The sequence below is a fragment of the Mustela putorius genome, unplaced genomic scaffold (assembly GCF_011764305.1).
Source record: "Mustela putorius furo isolate JIRA1106 unplaced genomic scaffold, ASM1176430v1.1 tig00003913_pilon_pilon_pilon, whole genome shotgun sequence".
Classification (NCBI taxonomy): domain Eukaryota; kingdom Metazoa; phylum Chordata; class Mammalia; order Carnivora; family Mustelidae; genus Mustela; species Mustela putorius.
In genome coordinates, this window is record NW_025422060.1 from 9,076,834 (window position 1) to 9,098,823 (window position 21,990).

Here is a 21,990-nt window from a genome sequence, read left to right on the forward strand (position 1 = left end):
ACAACAAAAAAAAAAGATTTCAATTCCAGGCTTAAAGAGGTCAAAATCACTGTTATGAACTAAATTGTGTCCCCCAAATTCTTCAGTTCAAGCGCTCACCCTCAAGTGACTATCTTTAAAAAGGTTAATTAGGTGGGAATGCAAGTTGGTGCAGCCTCTTTAGAGAACAGTGTGGAGATTCCTCAAGAAATTAAAAATAGAACTTCCCTATGACCCTGCCATTGCACTACTGGGTATTTACCCCAAAGATACAGATGTAGTGAAAAGAAGGGCCATCTGTACCCCAATGTTTATAGCAGCAATGGCCACGGTCGCCAAACTGTGGAAAGAACCAAGATGCCCTTCAACGGATGAATGGATAAGGAAGATGTGGTCCATAGACACTATGAAGTATTATGCCTCCATCAGAAAGGATGAATACCCAACTTCTGTAGCAACATGGACCAGACTGGAAGAGATTATGCTGAGTGAAATAAGTCAAGCAGAGAGAGTCAATTATCATATGGTTTCACTTATTTGTGGAGCATAACAAAAAGCATGGAGGACATGGGGAGTGAGAGAGAAGGGGGTTGGGGTAAATTGGAAGGGGAGGTGAATCATGAGAGAATATGGACTCTGAAAAACAATCGGAGGGGTGTGAAGTGGCGGGGAGGGGGCGGGAGGTTGGGGTACCAGGTGGTGGGTATTATAGAGGGCACGGATTGCATGGAGGACTGGGTGTGGTGAAAAAATAATGATACTGTTATGCTGAAAATAAATAAATTTTTTAAAAAAAGGTTAATTAGGGTAACATGTGATCATAAGGGTGGGGCCTTAATGCAGTAGGATCAGGGTCCTACTAAGAAGAGGAAGGGATGCCAAGGATGCTCTCATACACAGAAAAGGCCATGGGTGGAAACACAAAGATGGCCATCTGCAGGCCAAGGAGACCTCAGGGGAAACCAACCCTGCCTCCAGAGCTGTGAAAAAATAAATTCTTGTTATTTAAACCACCTAGTCTGTGGGTATTTCACAATGGTGGCCTCAGCAACCAATAGGGTCCCACAGTTAAAAACTTGTCTGAGGTCCAAGTTCATGCTTGGGGGCAGCAGAGACTTCATTCATTAACTCTGGTCTTGTTTCAACAATCTCAGAACATGCGTTCAGATTTTGGATGCCTGCCTCATTAACTATTATTGTATAACAACGGATTTGATTCGTTTTTATCCCCAATTCCTGGAAGGTAGACTCTATATCCTTGGAATTTCCCTAGTAAGGGAGTGTCTTGGATATTCACAAAACACACCTGACTTCATTGTAATGAGATGACTCAGAGTGGGGTTGGTCACCCCCTATCACATGATTATCGGGCTGGGGCTCTGCGTAGTGTGCCATCAGCCTAATCTACAATCTCTGGAGACTAGGTCCAATCACAGGGCCAACGATTCCAACTGTTGGTGGAATGTAAAGCCACTATAGAAAGCAGAATGGAGGTGACTCAAAAAAATCGACCTGCCATCTGACCCAGCAATCCCATTTCTGAGTAAACATCCAAAGGAAATGAAAACACGGTACTAAGGAAATATCTGTGCTCCCATGTTCATGGCAGCAGTATTCACAACAGCTAAGATAGGAAAACAGCCTGAATGTCGGTCGATGGAAAAATGGATAAGATGTGGCGTACACACACACACACACACACACAATGGAATACTATTCAGTTGTGAAGATGAAGTCAAGCCTGTCATTTGCAACAAATGTGGGTGGATCTTGAGGGCATTATGCTAAGTGAGATAAGTCAGACTTGTAATAACAACATGTAAATGTACCAAATCAACATCTTGTATACCTTAGACTTACACAATGTTATATGTCATTTTATTTTTTTTAAAAAAAGCCTATATAATGAAACCCTAATAAAATCTCTGTGCAGTGAGGCTTGGTGGAGCTTCGTGGTTAGTGAACACATTGATGCACCAGGAGGGTGATGTCTCTCTGGGGAGAGGGCATGGAAGTTCTGCATTTGGGGTCCTTCCAGACCTTACCCCTTGTGCCTCTTCACTTGATGGGTCTGGGTTTATATTCTTTATGATAAAACTGTATAATCACGAATATCATGCTTTCCTGAGTTTTATGAGTCATTCTAGTGAATTATCAAACTGGGGGTCATGAGAACTCCCAGGGTTACATCCAGCTGGTCAGAAGTGCAGGGAGCGTGGGGATCCTTGAACTTGCAACTGGTTTCTGGAGGGAGGGTCACCTGGCTGGGAACGTATGTGGTCTGCACTGAGTCCCCGTGCTTAGTGCCAGAACCACGACGCCACCCAGCACCCATCTACTCTCACCTACTCCCTCAGCACAGGGCACTGTGTCAGCTGGTAATTTGGCAACCAAAGGCTTTGTCAGTTACAGATTGGCTATTATTACACAGCTAAACATGTGAAGACGGAGGTGTTGGGAGGCCAAGGAACAACCAACCCCAAGACTGCCTGAGCTTTAGGAAATAAAATGGTTATCCCAAGAATAATCACTGGGGAATTTGTGTCCCATTCTTATGTCCCCCTTTCTCTTTTTCTGAGGATCACCTAGTTCATATATTTGGATTCACTGAAAAATAGTTCAGTTGTTCCTTCTGTCGCAAATAAATGAAGATGGAAGCCACACACTGAAGAAAGGAGAAATTTTCATTTGATAGCTCTTCATGCATTTGTTCATCTGGTTAACATTGATAAACTTTTTGGTGACAGCAGTTACCATTTACTGGGTACCCATGACTAGAGAACTTGGCTCTGTTATCTGTACTTCTCATCACAGTCCTGCTAGGTAGTTAATAGAATTCCCATTTTAGCAACAAGAAAGCTGAGGTTCGTCAAGGTAAATATTTCCCAAGGCCACATACTGTCTGGGTGGGAAAAGAGAGCCAGGATTCAAACTTGGATCTGATTTTAGCCTAAGCGTGAGCTTGATCACATCAATGGCTCCTAAGCCCCAGAATACCTGTCCGTTAGTGGTACAACAGAAAAGTAAGATTAATATATGTAATTTTTTATACATTTAAATGTATCCCATTTAAGGACTTTTTAAAAATTGTTTTCTTATTCTTTTGATCTGTTTCTCTTTTTTATTATACAGATGAAGATAAAAGCAATCTGCAAAGTTTTTTACTACCCTTACTCGGCATAAAACAAAACTTCCAGTCCTACTTTCCCTTTATCTTTAAATTTTCTAGTCACTTAAGGGCCAGTCTGGGAATCACAGTGGCCCTAGCAGTGAGCCATGGAGGAAAACTCCAGAAAGGTGAGCCTCAATACTACCGTTTGAACGTAGAGTGTGCTGGGAAAACATACAAGCTCCAGAGGCTGACTCTATTGAGTCACGTTCTGGCTCTGTTCAGGGTGGAGCCTGAGAAGTTGCATTTCTAGCATGTTCTTGATGAATGCTGATGCTGCCCACCCAGGACCACGCTGTGAGAATCACCGAGTTAGCCAATCACATGAATCCTACCTCCCTTGTCAGGGACTGGTCCAGACAGGACAAAATGACCCAGCTACAGTCTGGGGTAGAGCAGGGACAGGAGGGACAGGGAAGACCATCTGAAAAGGTTTTTTTTTCCCCCCATGAGAAAAAGAGTTAATGTGAGGAGCAACTCCCTTTCCTCCTTTCCAACACTGCTGTGTCAAGATGTGGCTGGAGCCAGCCAGCCCCGTGACCAGGCTACCTGTGGCTGGGAAGCACACACATCAGGGAGCCCGCAGATTTTCTTTAGAATTGACTGTGTTTTCATTTCACTGTGCTCAAACGGAGTGAAGCTGAAGGGAAAGATTAGTATTTCTCTTCATGCTTCTGAGGACAATTTGGTGAGGACACTGCTGTTGAACCCAGAACTCCGGGGCAGAGTTCCTCCCCAAGATTTATGTGTTGTGTGGGGGGCGTGTACGCATGTGTTTGAGACAGCCAAATGAATGTTGAAGGCATCCTGCTACCACAGTATTCACGTGTGAGTGTGTGTGTGTGTGTGTATAAAAGATATTATTAATCCCCCAAAAGACGGGTGAGAAGGCGGTGGTTTCCCCATACCTCTCTGGCTCTTGCCAGAGTAAAATGTGGTAAAATGATGCAGAGAATGGAGGTCATCTGCAGGATAAGAGCAGTTCATTTAGATCTGTGCAGTGATACCTTCTGTTATTTTATAAATCACAAGCCCTATTATAAGCAAGGAAGGAAGGCTAACGTAAAGGCTGACAAAGGATTTTGATAATGCCGACATATGGCCCACTTTGATGTTGTAATATATCCTAGGCTCTGTCAACAAGGTAAAATATAAGAATCGTTGTCTGGATCTATTGCCTCCCTCAAAAGGGCTCTGCATGAGATGTTAAAATCTTCTTTCCTTAAAGAATAAAATTTGGACCGGTTTTGAACTGGCAGCCAGGCCTCCTGGGAGCCATGAGGTTCTCCTGCATTTCATCAAAGGCTGCTAGGATCCAGTAGGCTTGGGGAGGTCCCTGTTCTTCTAAGTCTCACAGAGTTGCACTGAACACATCTAAATGCCCCAAATTGTCCACCCTGTTGTGCACTGCAAAATCTGGCTAGCAGGCCGCAACCTTTGTGAAAGATCCAACCCCTAATGGGAAACAAGCGTTCGTACATGAACTTGAGAGCAGTTGAGTTCATGAGTAATAAGCTGGGAAACCAATCACTAATTTGGGCACAAGGGAAAGAATCTGCCTTCAGTCCTACCCTCCCGCATTATCACAGCCAATACGATCCTTCTGTATATAATTGTGCACCAGCGTCACTTTAACATGAAGCAGTAAGGCTGGGGTCACTCATCAGATACTGGGCTGCACCTGTCAAAAAAAATTTTTTTTTTCTATTTTGTCTCCAAATATGTTAAGTGATTAACATGCCTTGACATACTTGGAGGTCAAAACTGAATTCACTGATCTAGATGTTTTCGGTATTCTGCATGAACACATGTCCGTATACATCCTGCCTGTCCTCACATGACCTTGTCTTAAGGATGACTTTGGAAGGATTAGCATTGTTAGCCAGTGTTTAGGGAAACATTAGGGGATGATGTGTAGGGAAGCCCAGAAGGTGAAGCCCAGAAAGTGAAGGCATTTGAGAATCAACCCATCATAGTCACATGAACTTACATGAAATTCACAAATACACCACAAAGCCTTGCACAGAGTCATCATGTGACCAAATTACTAGGAGTGATAGCCCGGGAAATTATGCAGCATTTCCCTCCAAGGTCAGAGGTAGTTTATGATCCCATTCTATAGATGACATAGCAAAGGCACCCGGCTTGTCCAGATTACCACAGCTACTAAGTGGTCTAGCCTGGACACCTGATGCCAGGCTAAGGCAGTGCCTATGAGGTGCCAATTAGTCTGCTGAGCACTTCCCATGTTCGAATCTATGAATCCTAATCACAACTCTAGGATGCCAGTAGTGTCCATTTACAGATCAAATCACGGCAGGAAGACTGCAGGCCTTATCCTTCTAGGGTTACAGATAAAGAAACTGAAGGTCAAAGAGGTTGGGTAATTGGCCAAGGTGATGGAGCTACGAAGATTTGGAGTTAAGAACCCCATGGCTTTGGTCAATTTTGAATTTTGGCCTGGTTTTGAAGCCAGGCTGCCTGGCTCCAAAGCTTGTGCTCTTAGCGTGCCGAAGTCGCTCTTACTCACATGGCCTGAGTTACATGGCCTGATCTGAATCTGGTCTCTACTCTTCGCTAGCTAGGCCACTTTGAATAAGTTATTTAACATCTCTGTGCCTAAATTTCTTCATCTGCAAGATGGGAACAGTGACAGTTACCCACCTTCTAGAGTTGTGGAGGTGACTATCAGCTGATGATTTAGCATCTAGGAAGCACTTAGAACAGAAAGAAGTGCTCAATTAGCTAATGGATGATTAATCACTACGCTAAAGTTTCTCATGGCATTTAAAAGATGGCTTATGTAATTAAAGTTTGATTTACACTTAACTGTTCAGGAATGCATGCATTTACATAAAGCAAGGCATACTTATATTTTTCGTCACCTGCTCTCTATCTAGAACAGTGAGTTCCAAGCCCGGAGGGGTGTACAGAGACGTCTCTGGGGAATCGTTGGAAGAGGCGGTGGGCGGCAGGTTGGATTCCAACCTCCTCTACTTACGTGTACCAGACAGAGCATTCTACATGTAAGAGAAGTTGGAGAACCACTGGTTGCAAGGACTACTGTGGGGTCATGGGATTGCTTCTGTCCAGGACCATGGATATAAGTCCCCGCAGTTATAAAATGCAGGACGCCAGTTCTGTTGGCTGAGGCAGGCAAACAGGACCCCCTAGGGCACACCCAGAGAGGGGACAGTGAGAGACAACATTACACTCTTCATGTCTTCAATATATTGCTCTTGTAAGAAGGACCAGTCAGATTATGGAGGGCCGTGAGAGTCTAATAGAGGAGTCCAAACCAAATGAACTACTGATTAGAGACATGTCACAAAAAGGAGTCCTTTCGGAAGAATAATCTGGCTGTGTCATGCAGGTCCGATTGGAATGGACAAAGCATGGAATTACAGAGGTCAGTGAGGAGGCTGCTGTAGGACTCCACGCAAACAGCGGTGACAATGTCAAAGCCAGGTGGTGGTGACTGTCTATCTAAGGGTCATGGGAACTGGAGAAAGAAAGAGACCTGGCCACACATCAGGATAGGGATGGAGTCAAAATAGGAGCCTGGTTGTCTTGGCAGAGTGGGGGGCTCCCCTTCAAAGAAGGTACAAGAAGAGAATGATGTGGGCTTGATGAGGGTGGGGGTGTGCGCTGGGGGTGTGGAGCGCAAGCGGCCACCTAGGTGGTCACTTACACATACCCAGCAGGCAGCTGAGGTGCATGACTGGGGCTTGGGTAGATCTGGAAATCTTCCATGTCGCTTGGATGGCAAAATCATTAGTTCTATGCTGGCCTTCGTGACGGAACAGGAAAACAGAGAGCATGAAGGGCTCTGGGGCAGGCCCACCGGGGTGGAAGAGCCAGAGAAAAATACACAGCAGCTGAGATTCCCCCTGACTCTTCGATTCCTTGCTCTGCCACCCCTGGCTGCCTGACAGCTCTGTGTTTCTCAGGAGAGCTGTTTGCCTCTTTCCTTCCATCTTCAGGAGGGGTGGGACAAGGAGCAGCAGGGTTTTGAGAATGAACAGATCTGCTCTCCTTACAAGGGAGGACAGGGTGCTGCTGGCACAGCTGTACCTAGGAGGCGGCTGTCCCAACCAGAGGAGGGAGGGAAAGAGAACGCACAGCCCACTGCAGGAAGAGGAACCACCCCACCCCTGGATTTGTAAAAAGTCTTATGGCCTGAGTAATTTCTCCACTCTAGACAGAACCTCTTGCCCCAAAGAGAGGTTCTCTTAGGTCTGCAGTCCCACTGGTAGACAAATGGGAGATTTACCAAATGAGCAAGGATCTGAATTGAGCAATGAGCCAAACACCAATCTGTGAGTTATGGATAAAAAACAAAAAACACCCAGATTTGCTAATTCCCAGATTCCTGTGATGCCATCCCTTCCAGATGGCCCCTTTTCTCTCCAGAGCCATACTCTTCTTAGGGCTGTGTGCATGTGTCTGTGTCTGTCCTCTAGAAGCACAGCTACTCCCATTTTGCGGAACTGCACTGTGTGTGTTAAATCTGTTTTAATCCCTTTACTCCCTGCTCCACCTTTCTTATCCCCCTCGAACAGAGAGATGAAAAACTAGGAGCCCCTGGTTTGCAGCCATCTCCCGAGAGTCCTCATCTGCCAACACTCCTACTGGGCTACTACGGAGAATATGTGGAAATGATTTAGTAAAGGGATCAAAGAAAAAAAAATAATAACTCAGCAGTGACATCAAAGCGAAAACATAACATCAAGTTTCTGGAGGGTTGTTCCTAGAAGGCCAGGAGCTGCATCATCTCCCTCTCCTTTCCTCATTCTCCTTCCCATGTGGTGTGTGAACCATATGAAATGGTCCCTTCTGTAGGACAAACTTGGTTCCCAAACGGCCATTTAAATGGCTCCAACTAATACATTTTCAAACTGGTTAAAATTAGCATCCAGGGAGAATGGGGGTGTGGGGGGTGTTCAGAGGGAGCGTTGGGTGGGGGAGGGGAACAGAGAAGGGGTTGTTGCTCAGCAACCAGATCCTGGACAACCCCCACCCCTCCAACCAATGCCCCAGACAGCCTCTTCCCCTTATCCCGAGCCCAGACGAGCTGTCTGGTCCAGGAGCTGTGAGCACTTTTGTGTTGCGGCGGGTGAGGGGGGGGAGGTGTCCCTGGATGATTGCATCAATCTGCTAGATCCTGACACTCCTCCCTCCATCACTGCCCCACAGGGAGACTGAGAGTCTCTTTTGTTCTCAACCAGAGCGCTGCTCACCAATTTCTCGGTCACAGCCCTCGCTGGTGCAAAGGGAGATGTACTGGTCCCTCCCTCCTTGCCAAGAGGGAGACTCGCTAGCTGCTTGTGTCACCCAAGGCTATGCGTTCTGGACTATTTCTCATTCCACCATGCCACTAAATGAACGCCGATTACATGCAGAGCTAGCCTTGTGTTACCTGCCTTTCGTCTATACCTTAACGTTGATTTGCTTCGTCACGTGCCTTTAGAATGTTAAATATGACCAGCCACCCCCAGGGCTCGGAAAGACATCTGTCTGGCTCATTTGGGGCAGGACCCAGCTTTGCAAAGAGGAGCCGAAGAAAGGATGACGGCAATCGTGGTGAAGTTTGAGGTCAGCCCAAAGCAGTGCTGCCCATTTCATGAGGCTCCTGTTTCATGAGGCAGCCTGTGGACTGGGAGGTCCCAGACAGAAGGTTCCTCCCACGGAGTCCCTCAGTCTGTTTCCAGTCCCTGCACATGGCTCCCCGCATGCACGTGGCTGACCCCGCACCTCCTGGTGAAGTCAGACCAGACAGGAGCAGATGGCAGACCCAGCTCACGCTTCAGCAGGCAGGCCAGCAAGCCAAGCAGACCACCCTTCCCAGTTGAGCAGACAGAGGATCAGCTCTGTGTTTTTTTTTTTTTTTTTCTTGGCCACACGTGCTTTGGGGGAATTCCTGGTTTACTTGGTAGAAAACAGTACCTTCTTTTTTTCTTTCTTTTTTTTTTTTTTAATGGAAGAACATCCTTATCCACAGAAGCAGCTGACGAGGGAGGGAGGGTGAGTGTGTATGTGGGGGTGTGCACACACACAGAGAACCCCAGTCTGCTCATTTATTCTAGTAGCACTATTTATTCTAGTAGCACAGATTTTTATAGGTTGTTTTTTTTTTTAAGCCCATTATGGGCCAGAATATTCACTTTGTCCTCCATGCCGCTTGACTCAAGGACCATAGCAACTTACTGAACCTCTAAGAGGGAGTATCACCAGCACGGTAGTCAGACAGAGAAATGATCAGAAGGCTCTAACTGCTGTGGCTTGTTTCTTCCACACCTGATGCCTGGAGGCGGACACGTGATGTGGAAATCCGTCAGCACGGGTGTCCATGCTCAGATCTTCACCAGACAGATGAGCAGCTCAGCTCCTTAAGACATGAAATGACCTGGGCAAGCCCATCTTCGGTTCCAGACTTGAGATGGGGGTCGGAGCCTCTAATTCCAGTCATTTCCGAAGCTGGTGCTGGGGGTCAGCACAGTGGCCATGTTACAGGGGAACTCTCCCATGTCCCGGGTCTTTATTATATATATTTGCTACAGTGCAGTGCTAGGAGGTCAGGACGTACTCTGTGTTCAAGCTGCATAGACTACTACTACTACTATGTGACCTCAAGCGAGTTATCTGACCTTCCTAAATTTGTTTCTTCATCTGAATTATCACTGACTTTACACAGTCAACATAAAAATTAGATAAATAAGCCCCAGCGACATTCTATAAGGAACTATAAAGTATGATCATTCTTGCAGAGGACATCCAGCATTGATCTGGGTAATCTGACTATGTCCACAATCTTTTCTCTTGTTAAATGATCTTCTCTCTACTCTTTACAGATAGCTGTCCAACAGAAATAAAATGTCAGCCACAAACATGAACCCAATATGAAGTAGTCCTATTAAACAAGTCCGTGACTATTTTCATGGACATATATTCTTTTACCTAATTATTATACCCCCCAAATATTTCATTTTTGACATGGAATCATCAATATAAAAATCCTTAAGAAGATGTTTTACTTTTTGTTTTCATAGGAAACCTTCAGAACTGGGTGTGTATTTTACACTTCGGGTCCGTGTGGACGGCCCACATTTCAAAACTCCCATTGCCTGACAGAGTCCAGCTTTAGATCCTTCCTAATGTTTCTGTCCCACTGGCTTTCTCAGAATTAGGGACACTGTGTCATGTACAACAATAACCCAGCTATGATTTCTCATTCTCCTGGAAAATAGCTGAGGTTTGAGCCACTTCTCAGAATCACAGGACACTCTGTTCCTCTATTTTTGCAGAAGTGGATGGTGGTGAAAGGGCTGCCAATGGCCACTGAAAGCCTGGGTCAGACCCGACAGTCCAAGGATGTTAGTGACATCACGGGGCAGCTTCCCAAACAAAACATAAAGTGAGGCAGTTGAGGCAGTCGTGGGGCTGGAGAGAATTGCAATTTGTAAAGCTCTATCATCACAGGGAAGAATTCCTGCCAACAGAGCATAACATCTACTCATCTATGGGGTTTGGGCAAAGCCCTGAAGTGAGAAGGCCCACATCTATTTTCCTTGTCCTGGCATGTCTTCCTGTGAGAAAGGAGGCCACGTAATGTCATAAGCCTCAAGAGAACCTAATAAGGAAGAGCCACACCTCAGCCATTCCAATCAAGTGAAAATCTATTCTATTTTTAAGAAATTCAAGAGAAAGAGCCTGGGATTTTCCTTCCTTATTAACGGCTTCCAGGACTCCATCTACTGACCCCCACTGTCCGGAAATTCTTCCCAGTCTTATTTAAATTGTTCTCACTAAGGCTAAGGCACATTTTCCTTTCTTGGCTTTCAAAATGCTCACCTAAATATTCAGGGGGAAAAAATGGAGAAATTAACTTTAAAGGAATAGCCATATGAAGCTAAGACTTGAGGATTTTACTACAAAACATCGAAGACACCCTCTTAGCTGGCTACAGAAGCATCAGGAAGTGGCTGACAGAGAGACATGCATGATGGCAGACTCTGTCATTCTGATGCAGGCTTTTTTGAGTACATTTCGAATTGGTTGAAACAATTTTGGGCAACAGGGCAAATGACACCATTTCCAGGCTGGATGGGAGGGCGATGTGCCTGGACCCTGTCACACATTGGTGACAGAGGATGATGGAGGCTTGGTTTTGTTGCGGAAAGCTCACATCATCGTTCCTGCTGTCCTTAAGTGGAATTTAAGGACTATGGAGTCACGTGGTAATGCTGTGGGTACTGGGGACCTGGCTGTGGATTTTGAGATGAACTTTTCAAATATCCAATCCCAGTATGTACACGCTTGACCTTTGCCCTTTCCTCTGTAGGGGTGACGTGGGATTTACTCAGGGCAATCAGGGATTTGGAAGGACAGATCTGCTCAATCATCTCAAAGGGCTTTGTAAGCATTAAATGTTGGGATTATGGCCATTTTGCTCTCTCACCCAAAAAAAGGGAAATGCTATAGTCACAGGGACCAGGTCTACACAGGAGAAAATGGTCTGTGCGGGTGTCTGGTCACCAGAATCCTTCTGGTGGGAGGGAATCCTTGTTAGCTGCTGACTCCAGGCCATCTGGGGCCTCTTTCAGGCTGTCGGAGTTTCGTGAGGTGTAGCCTTTGATGCAGCTCTTACCCTAACAGCGGCTGAAAAACTCGATGTCCCACCTCTGCCACTATTTCAAATTGCAGCCACCCCTGAGTAAACCCGCTTGCCCCTCTGTGGGAGAGAAACACTTCCTCCCAACCTGCCTCTCCGTCTTCCAAACCTTGTCGGGTCCACACCTACCCCAGCCCAACTCCGCATCTCCAGATTGCAAGACTGAGAAGAGCTTTTCTTCATCTCAGGCATGTTATGAATACTCTGAAATTGTGCTTCGTGGCAACATCGACAAAACCATCTGCACCTACTGTACTTGGGTGACTCAAGAGTAAATGAATCTGCCAGGTTGTCACTCTGTAGATTTACGGTATCAAAAAGAGAAGTATGGGATCCAAATGCTTTGTTCTATGAAACTAGCATGGGTCCAAATGAACCCGAGAGAGGGATTCCCTTTAGAAAGGGTTTTGTCAAAAGAACATAATCCAGGACAAGGGAACTTTGTAGAGGAGAAAGAAAAGTCATGTTTAACTTGGTGTTTATCCAATAGTTTTAACCTTGCTTCTCTATGTTTTGCTGAAGTCTGCTTTGTAATCATGCCCAAAGGACTTCAGAAGTGTTCCCCCCCTTTTTTTTATCTATAGTGTTTTTGTGCTAAACAAAATCCCCTGCCAAGCAATTCGTTCTACGACAAAAAGTCCTTTGGGAAATAATACCAAGGCATTTTAGGATTAGTCCTTTCTTTCATTCCACAGGGATTTGTTTAGTGACATTTGTGCCAGGCATTGGGCTGGGTGCTGGGGATACAGGGATCATGATGGAGACCCTGCCCTCTAACCATTGGTGGCTCTGGACAACAGAGTAAAGAGGCAGGGACAGTGAGCTGTGACACTGAGCTGTGATAGCGCCGTGAAGGGTGAAGGGGGCCTGTGGGGGAAAGTGCACAGGGAGGGAGAACATGGGGGTAAGAGTGTCTTCTAGGCTGTGAAATGGAGGCTTAGCAGAAACCAGCCACAGGCAAAGGGATGCCGGTGCAGGAAGCAGAGTTCTAGGAAAAGGGAGTAACACATGACGTGTGTTCTGGAGGGGGAAGGCAGAACAGGTCTTCTCTTGCTTGCCCTAATTCAACATCTTCTGGATTGTGAAGGGCTGAGAACAGCCTTCCAGAGGCGCATATAGTAGTAACTAAATACCTTTTCTGTGATTCAAGTTCACTTCCAATGTCCTGGTTCACCTCTTCCTGGGGAAGGCTGGCTGACAGACCATAACTTCACTGCCACTTGAGGTTCCATTTCCTGTTTCAGAGAGTGGCTGCTTTCTAAGCCTCTAAGTGTTGAGATATATATATATATATATATATATATATGTATATTTTTAAAATATTTTATTTATTTATTTGACAGACAGAGTTACAAGTAGGCAGAGAGAGAGAGAGAGAGGAGGAAGCAGGCTCCCTGCTGAGCAGAGAGCCCAATGTGGGGCTCGATCCCAGGACCTTGGGATCATGACTTGAGCCAAAGGAAGAGGCTTTCACCCACTGAGCCATCCAGGCCCCAGATATATATATATTTTTTAAAAGCATCTAAAAAACACTGGACCACTCTCCTATAAACTCTTTACGCTGATTCTTAACAACTGAAAGTTCTAAGTGCTTTGTCAGTGATTTTGCGGATGAGATCTCGCTCACTTTACAGTTGTCTCCTGCCTCACCTCACCCCCCAAATCCCAACCACAAGTTTGACTTTTAATAAGACTGTAAGTCTTGGAATCAAGCCTAAAAAGAACATAATCCAAAACACTGAAGACTTCTGTACTCGTGGGTAAATTAATGACAGTGTTTACTGGTAATAGTAGAAAACTATTAAACAAAGCAAAAAAAGCCTTAGAAGTGCCCAAATGAGTGAACCGTTAGATAATAATGGTATGTCCATTTTTGTAATTTATGCTGATATTAACAAAGATGAACTTACAGTAACTTGGGAAAAGCCAATGAAAGACGATGTTAGATGGAAAAATAAAATAGAATTACACACATTATGATTACAACCACATAAGAAATAGGAATCTGAAAAATACTGGAAAGAAATGTGCTGAAATGAGACTAGTAGGTAAATGAGTGGGCTGTGATTATGAGCTTTTTCCTACTTACTGTTTCCTACATTGCTTTTATAATTTAAAGCTAATTGAAAGTATTAACGCCTTTAAGTTATTAGCAATTCAAATATTTTCAAATCCAAGCAGTATGTACAAGGGAACATGACATTAGAGTATTTCTATGCAAATCTTCCCATCATGGCAGTATCATTCCCCCACCCCAGTGAATGAGCATAAAGGTGTTATTTCAACCTAGTGATGAATTACGTATTGTTTGGCAAAATGTTCCGGATAATGAGGGGCACTGCTCTAAGAATTTGATAGACGCTCGAGAATTTCAAGCAAATATAGTTCTAAAACTTGGAATCAAACAACAGATTTGGAATTAAGGTCTTTAAATCAAGTTGGGCAACTTTGTGATTCTTTGGAGCTCTAGGTATAATGATGATTTCTTTTGAGAACAAATTAAATAAGGCCAGGGTCAGTGATTCTAATACTGCTCTGATTTCTCTGATTTCGATGGGTGGGTACAAAGTTTGTAGATGGACTGACGGATCTCCTGAGTGTCCACAGAGACATAGGTATTCAAGAGTGATACATTGTAGACACAGGGGATGGGGGTTATGTTGCTCCTGGAAGGGAGCTAGAGCCAGGAGATTGCCTCTTCTTTCCCACACCTATGAAGGATTCACTTGGAAACAGCAAATTGTTTTCCAGTCCTCTCTAAGTAGGGAAGACGTGCATCAGTTACAGTTGCGGCAGGAGTCATTTACATTATATTCCAGTTAACTCCTGCAAATAGAAATTGCTGATGGCAGCTGCAGAATTTCCTTTTCTAGAGCTTTGCAACAATAGGTTAGATATACATCTGGCCTTGAATGCCTTAGGCGTGGTGTACAAAGAAACAGAATGAACAAAAATAGCACTCACAAGCACAAAAATACCATGGTGTGCCGCCCTTCTCTCCTAGATTCTACCAGATACCCATTTAAAAACCACTTCTAGGGACGCCTGGGTGGCTCAGTTGGTTAAGCGGCTGCCTTCGGCTCAGGTCATGATCCCAGCGTCCTGGGATCGAGTCCCACATCGGGCTCCTTGCTCGGCAGGGAGCCTGCTTCTCCCTCTGCCTCTAGCCTACCACTCTGTCTGCCTGTGCTTGCGCTCTGTATCTCTAACAAATAAATAAAAATCTTTAAAAATAAATAAATAAATAAAAACCACTTCTATCCTCTGCCCACCCATTGGCTGAATTGAACTCTGAACCACATCAGCCTCGGAAGAAACTTAGAACGTTGGCCAAAATCAGTTACCTGTACTAGCAGTTCCAGCTTCCTGTCATCAAGAAGATGTACTTGACATCGACGGCCCTCCGTCATCTACGAAGAAAGACAAACGATGGTCACTGAGAGTCTGACAGCCTGACACACAGCAAACAAACATGGCCCCTGGGCTGGGCACCACCAGGCACCATCCCTTGGGCAAGATGTCCCCCGAGGATGGAGCTATACAATGCTAAGAGCTGGCAGGACCAATTTGTTCATTTGTTCCTTCACAAATATTTATGGAGCCCCTTTCTGTGCCAGGCACCATGCTGGGAGCTGGGTGTACAACGACACATAAGACAAGGTCCCTGCCTGCATGGAGCTTACATTCTTATGGAGGAGATAGGAAATAAATTAGCAAACACATTCATAACCTAATACCAGGCTGTGATAAGTGTTCCACGCTTTAATCATTCTTCCATTCAATCATCTCATCACCACAAACTGGGGACAGACTTCAGCATCCGAGCTCCACCACCTCGTTCCTCTTACAGAGCAGCCAGGAGCAGACTAGCACTCCTCTGGCAACTGCTTCTGATTTCTGTGAAGCTTCTTTCTCCACAGGATTTCTGTGTTACTCATTTATTACCTGGTCCCCATAGTGTTTTCCCCGGTGACAGAGGAACCTGGGAGCTGAATGTGCACAGCTAAACCTGACTCCTCACCCTTGCCCCTTTCACTACGCACACCGCCGGCAGTGTAAGGGAGGCATCCAGACAGGCATCCTCGGGTCTTGGCTGCAGGCCTTTGGACAAGGGTCTGTTCATCTCTGCAGCCCTGTCTCATGTACAAAAGTGAGTGGGCTGAGCCCAGGAGAGTGCAGCTGAAATGTTTAATCACTGGCTTTCTGGACGGAAGAAGCCTTCATTTGTAGCATTTGCTGGAGCCCTGGCAACACTCTCAAAGGAAATCTTTTCAAGAACGAGGCTTCCCATCGATGTCAGCTGGCCACCACTCCAACCCAAACTTGTCTTGCTGCACTCCAGATAGCTTCCCTGGGTTTGATTTCAAGCTAGTGTCCTGACAACATATCTCCTACACATACGGTAACCTTAAATAACCCCAGGGGCATGGATGAGAATAGAGTCAAATAATCAGGAAATTTTCCAGGCATGAGTAATGGGTTTTGAGTTTTTATTACCTTTGTTTTTAATATAAGGTACTTACCTCTAAATTTAGAGAATTTCATTTTAATAATGTTTATGTTTTTACCACTGGCACACGGAATTCCCAACAACGTACCAACGGGCTCTCACAACAGCTAAGAGCTGGTTCTGACACCACTGTCTGGACCAGAAGACCCAGAAGTTTCCGTCTAGCCCTCGTATTCTTCTATGACTCTGTAGCCCCCTCTGAAACCACCTTCTTTTTGCCCACCTAGCATCCACTTCGTGCAGATCAAGGGGAGGGAAGCACGTGGGCAGATCCTGGCCCTATCTCCATGCCCAGCCATCACAGTCCCTTCTGATGAGCACTTTCTCCAGGAACAATGCAACAGATACCATCTTCTCTTCCTGTTCAACAGGGATTATCCTCTAACGATCAGCATGTCCAAAGCTGGCATGAACTCCTGTAGGAAAATTCTCTTATTCCCTCCTCAGAAGAAGCCAACCTCTCCAACTACCATCAAGTCAGATTTCCCTGGTTATAGCATCTTAACCAAAACAGCACACGTGCTTGGATGGGGCCAAAATAAAGTCTCTAAGAATAACTTGGCAGACCCCAGCTCTGAGAGAAAACACCAAGAGAAGTTTTACATGCTCACAGGCTCTCCAACAGAGGTTAAAATAGAGTTAAAAACCAAGGAAACCAGTCCAAAGGTCTGTCATTTTGCACATATATAAGCTGAAGCTGGTGGCCATGGATGTGAGATGCATCTATGAAAAGTCCTTATTCATTCTTTGGACTCCTAACTTTAGGTGTTAACTGCCTTAAAAGGAGAAAGGGCTCAACTTCGCACATAGGAGGCATCTTCGCTGACTGACTTCATTTAAAAAATCCGTCAGCTTCAAAAAACAAACAAGTGGGACAACATCATAATAAAATGCTCAGGCACCTGGATGGCTCAGTTGGTTAAGCCTTTGCCTTCAGCTCAGGTCATGATCCCAGGGTCGTAGGATCGAGCCCCACCTTTGGGCTCTTTGCTCAGCAGGGAGCCTGCTTCTCCCTTTCCCTCTGCTCGCTCTCTCTCTCTGACAAATAATGAATAAAATAACAAAACAAAACAAAACAGAAAACTCCTGCACAACAAGGGGAATCATCAACAAAATGAAAAGCAAGCTACTAAATGGAAGATAATACTTGCCAGTTATGTATCTGATAAAGTGTTAATATCCAAAAGATATAAAGAACTCAGATGACTCAATAGCAAAACCTCACACAATCCTATTACAAAATGCGCAGAGGATCTGAACAGACATTTCTTCAAAGAAGACAGAGAGATGGCCAACAGACACATGAGAAGATGCTCGACATCATGCATCATCAGGGAAATGCAAATCAAAAATACAATGAGCTATCAAACTCACATGTGTTAGAATGGCTATTACCAAAAAGACAAGAAATAACAAGTGTTGAGGAAAGTGTGGAGAAGAGGGAAGCCTCGCACACTGCTGGTGGGAATGTCCATTAGGGCGGCCATCGTGGAAATCAGTACGGAGGGTCCTCAAACAATTAAAACTGGAGCCACCACGTGATCCAGCAATTCCAACTCTGGGTATTTACCCAAAGAAGAGGAGAGTATTCATTCAAGAAGATAAATGCACCCCCATTTTCAAGGCAGCATTCTGTACAATAGAAAAGACACAAAAGCAACCTTAAGTGTCCACGGGTGAATAAACGGAGAAAGAATATGGGGTGTGTGGGGTGCCTGGGTGGCTCAGTGGGTTAAGCCTCTGCCTTCTGCTCAGGTCATGATCTCAGGGTCCTGGGATCAAGCCCGGCATCGGGCTCTCTGCTCAGCAGGGAGCGTGCTTCCCCTTCTCTCTCTGCCTGCCTCTCTGCCTACTTGTGATCTCGCTCTCTGTCAAATAAATAAATAAAATCTTAAAAAAAAATATGTGGTGTTTATTTACAGTGGAGTATTACTCAGCTATAAGAAAGGAGGAAATCTCGCCATTCGTGACAAGGATGGACCCTGAGGGCATTATGGTAAGTGACGTTAAGTCAGAGAAAGACAAATGTTCTCATAGGTGGAATCTAAACAAGCAAATAAACAAAACACACAAATTCATAGATACAGAGCCCAGTTTGGTAGTCACCAGAGCTGGAGGGCCAGGGGGCTGAGGGAAACTGGTGAAACGGGTCCAAAGTTTAAAAGGTACACATTTCCAGCAGTTAGTTCTTAATGAAGGCACCCAAGGTTACCACAGCGGAAGTTCAAGGAAGAAAAGTGCTATAACCATCCAGCATTACTTTGAAATTCCTTTAAAGACATTTATTACAGGTTTCAGAAAAGTTTCTGGAGGGTGAGGAAAGAGGAGAATTTTTTTTTTTTAAATGCTGCTGGTCCTCAGCGTCTTTAGAATACAAAGTTTTGAGCTTCCTTTATTGTACAAGATTAAGGATATAAACACGTTCTTGACTTCCTTAACCACATTCTAATAAATCTGACAAAAAAACAAAAAGGGAAATTGGTACTGCCAAGATATTACTGGATCAAATGACGTTTTAATTGCAATGAAAGAGGTAGGACATCATTTTCCCAAAATATTTCAAAGCACACAACACATGACATGACTTTGAGTTCATACCCCAAACCTCAGATTTACTGTGAGGCTCTCATTTTCATCTGAAAAATAAAATCCTCCTTCCATTAAATAATCTCACCTTATCTGCTCAGCAGTTGAAGGAATTAGCTATACATCAAGATGTTAACATCTACTCAAAGTTTTCCAAGTTTACTCTTCTCTTCCAAAAAGCCTCGATTTTCAGTCCCGGGGAATTTATTTCTAAGCATGTTCCCTATTTGAACAGGGAATTTCTAAGCTGCTTCCCTTTGGGAAGGCAAAATGTCCCTGAAAAAAAAAAGGGGGGGGGCAGCCCAGAGCAGGGCGTCCAAACAGAGACTCAACTTTGAATCATCATGTTTTTGAACGTACGCCTTTTGTTGGACGGCACTGCTGTGGTTTTTTTTTTTTTCCCCTCCAAGCAGGGGCGGGGGGAAGGGCAGTCTGTCCTTCCATACTGAAAGAAGACTAGAGTATCCTGTTCTCATCAGTTCAGAAAAGGTTTACCATTCTGGGTGTGGACTGGGAAAGAGTGGACATCTGTAGCTTTGTCTGGCTTTTCAGGCATATTGAAATTTTCTTTTGAATGCTAACAATTGTAAAATAATACGGCTTTGCTTGTTTTCATCTTCAGCTGCTGAGGCACAATTGCAGTGTTGGCACCCCCACCCCCACCCCCAGAGGAAAGCCTTTTGGAGAACAAGGCTTCTGGTAGATGTCAGCTGGCGACCACTCCAGCATAAATCATTTCGCTACAATACAATTCCATACCAAGCAGAGGCCTGCTAAAGGTTCTGTGATTTTGAAGGAATATATGGCCAAGTGTTGTTCTGGAAGTGAGGTGTCCATCCCATTGACCCAATTTTGCTGTTAAGAGGCACACTGAATCAGGAAGACTATTGATAAACAGAGAAATATATTTCTGCTACTAGATTAAGGGAGAATACCAGAATATGAATTGCTATGTGTCCTATTGAGGCAGCCAATAAAATTATCGTGCACTTGGACTGGAATTGGGAGGCAAAAATAAAATAGTTGATGTGCTAAGGAAGTAGGCATAGCTCCCGCCCATCCCATCTCAATACTACTAAAAGCTTTGTTGTTGTTTTTGTTTTTCCCAGTTAAAAAAATGTAAAAAAGAAACTTTATCTAGAAAAATGAATGACAGTGTTTGAGGTCACCTATAGGAAATGGATCCTGAGAAGCTTTGTTCCCAATAAACTTGTTTTAGATTGCCTATGTTTTTAATGTATCAAATCAGATTAATTAGTTTATAACTAAGAATTACAACTGTAACACAGGGTCAAAATACTGGAGATGAAAGGTCTGACACATTCTCTCTCCACAGGTGAAATTAATGGGAAGTCAACTGCGATCAGAAGTCGCTCAGGGAGCACAGAACTATGTCTGAGGGCATCCTTCTCCACTATCCTGAAGTCTTCCTGTTGGTGGAAGGAACCACTGTCCGAATGTGGCAGGGGAGTCCCCCCTCCAAGTCATTAGTAAAAAACAAATAATAGGGACGCCTGGGTGGCTCAGTTGGTTGGACGACTGTCTTCGGCTCAGGTCATGATCCCGGAGTCCCGAGATTGAGTCCGGCATCGGGCTCCCAGCTCCATGGGGAGTCTGCTTCTCCCTCTGACCTTCTCCTCACTCTCTCTCTCTCAAATAAATAAATAAAATCTTTAAAACAACAACAACAATTAATAACTAACTAGCAATGACAAATACCCCCCCCAACCATGGGGATTTTCGGATGCTTTACATGGAGAAGGGCAGACTACCAAGTTCAGCATGTGCAAACATGTTTTATTAGGAACATTTTCTCTTCAAATTCAAAACTAAGCAAATCCCATTTTTAATTATGCTTTGTATTATCATCCTTTTCTCTACAGAGCACCTCTCCTGCTCTCTCCCTGTCTCTCTTCCTCCTGCTCTTCTTCTCTTTCTCTATCACTCTCTGAGCCACTACTTGGATACCTCCCTCTCCTGTTACTTGCCCTTTGCCAAGTAAGTTACACACTATGGTACACACACCTAGTTCCACTATGGATGAAATTTTCGTTGAAATCTAGTGCAGTTGTACGAATGACTATAGGGGCACTGATTCCAAGCTTAGCAATGCACGTGGCTTTCAAAAATAAAAACTTACAAAATATTTCCTAAGGCACGTTTAGACGGAGACGGTTATCCCTCAAGCACCGGGGAACAGGATGAGGGCAGGGTGGACACTGGGAGGGGAGGCTATGTTCACAAACCGCAAACAGAGCTTTGAACCCAGCTTTGAACACACCCACTTGGTGCGTCTGCGTGCATAGTCAGGCACTGTGCTGTGACTCATATCCATTTTGGAGACAGTAACTTTCTGAGACAACAAAGTAAAAAATATTAAAGCCTCACTAGGATTGTGTAAAGGGAAGGATTAAAATTTCCAAAGCATGCTTTATTTTAAAAAGTTATTAATATTCCCCCTTCCCAAGCCTGAAATCCTATCTTTTAAAATTCTACCATCAAATAGAAAATTCGGATTTCAAAAGCCTCCAAGCCAAGGTCCAGACAACACAGAGACAAGCCTCCCCTCCTGGACTGGTCCATGAAACCGCCGGGCAGCCCAAGGCAGCTGGATGGGCGGATGTGCTTCGGCAGCACCTCACAATCCGCCCTTTGACCCTGGGCCCTTCTGCGGCTCAGAAGGAAATTCCAGAAACATGACTACAACTTCCCAGTGCAACTCACTGTTAGAGCGTCTGCTCTCAGGGTCACCTCAACAGGTGACTGACATTCCTCTCTCCACTCTGGTTTCCTCTCACACTAACGAAGGCCCAACAACCCAGCGAAGGTACCAGAAAGTCACAGGCTCATGACATAAAGCTATCACATCCAGGAGTGATGTGATATGTGCACAGTGTTCTCAAGAAATGCAACTCACAGTAAATACACAAAAAGGGCTTCGGGCAAATTAAAATTTACTGAAAATACCCATCCTTTTGCTGCTGCTCACATCTAACTTGTACCATGGAGATGCCAGACAGAATAAACTATTAAATGTAAATAGTAAGAATAAACTATTAAATAATTATTATTATT

General features: G+C 44.6%; 1 protein-coding gene across 7 annotated transcripts in view; it reads right to left on the reverse strand.

Annotated features, from left to right (window-relative positions):
- FRMD4A (FERM domain containing 4A) overlaps positions 1-21,990 on the reverse strand; it is a 450,500-nt gene that overhangs the window by 172,424 nt on the left and 256,086 nt on the right. For all 7 annotated transcript variants that reach the window (XM_004774871.3, XM_045069220.1, XM_004774870.3 and 4 more), the window contains exon 2: positions 15,164-15,229. In XM_004774871.3, coding sequence (XP_004774928.1) covers positions 15,164-15,229 — 66 coding nt within the window. The remainder of the gene's footprint in view (positions 1-15,163; positions 15,230-21,990) is intronic.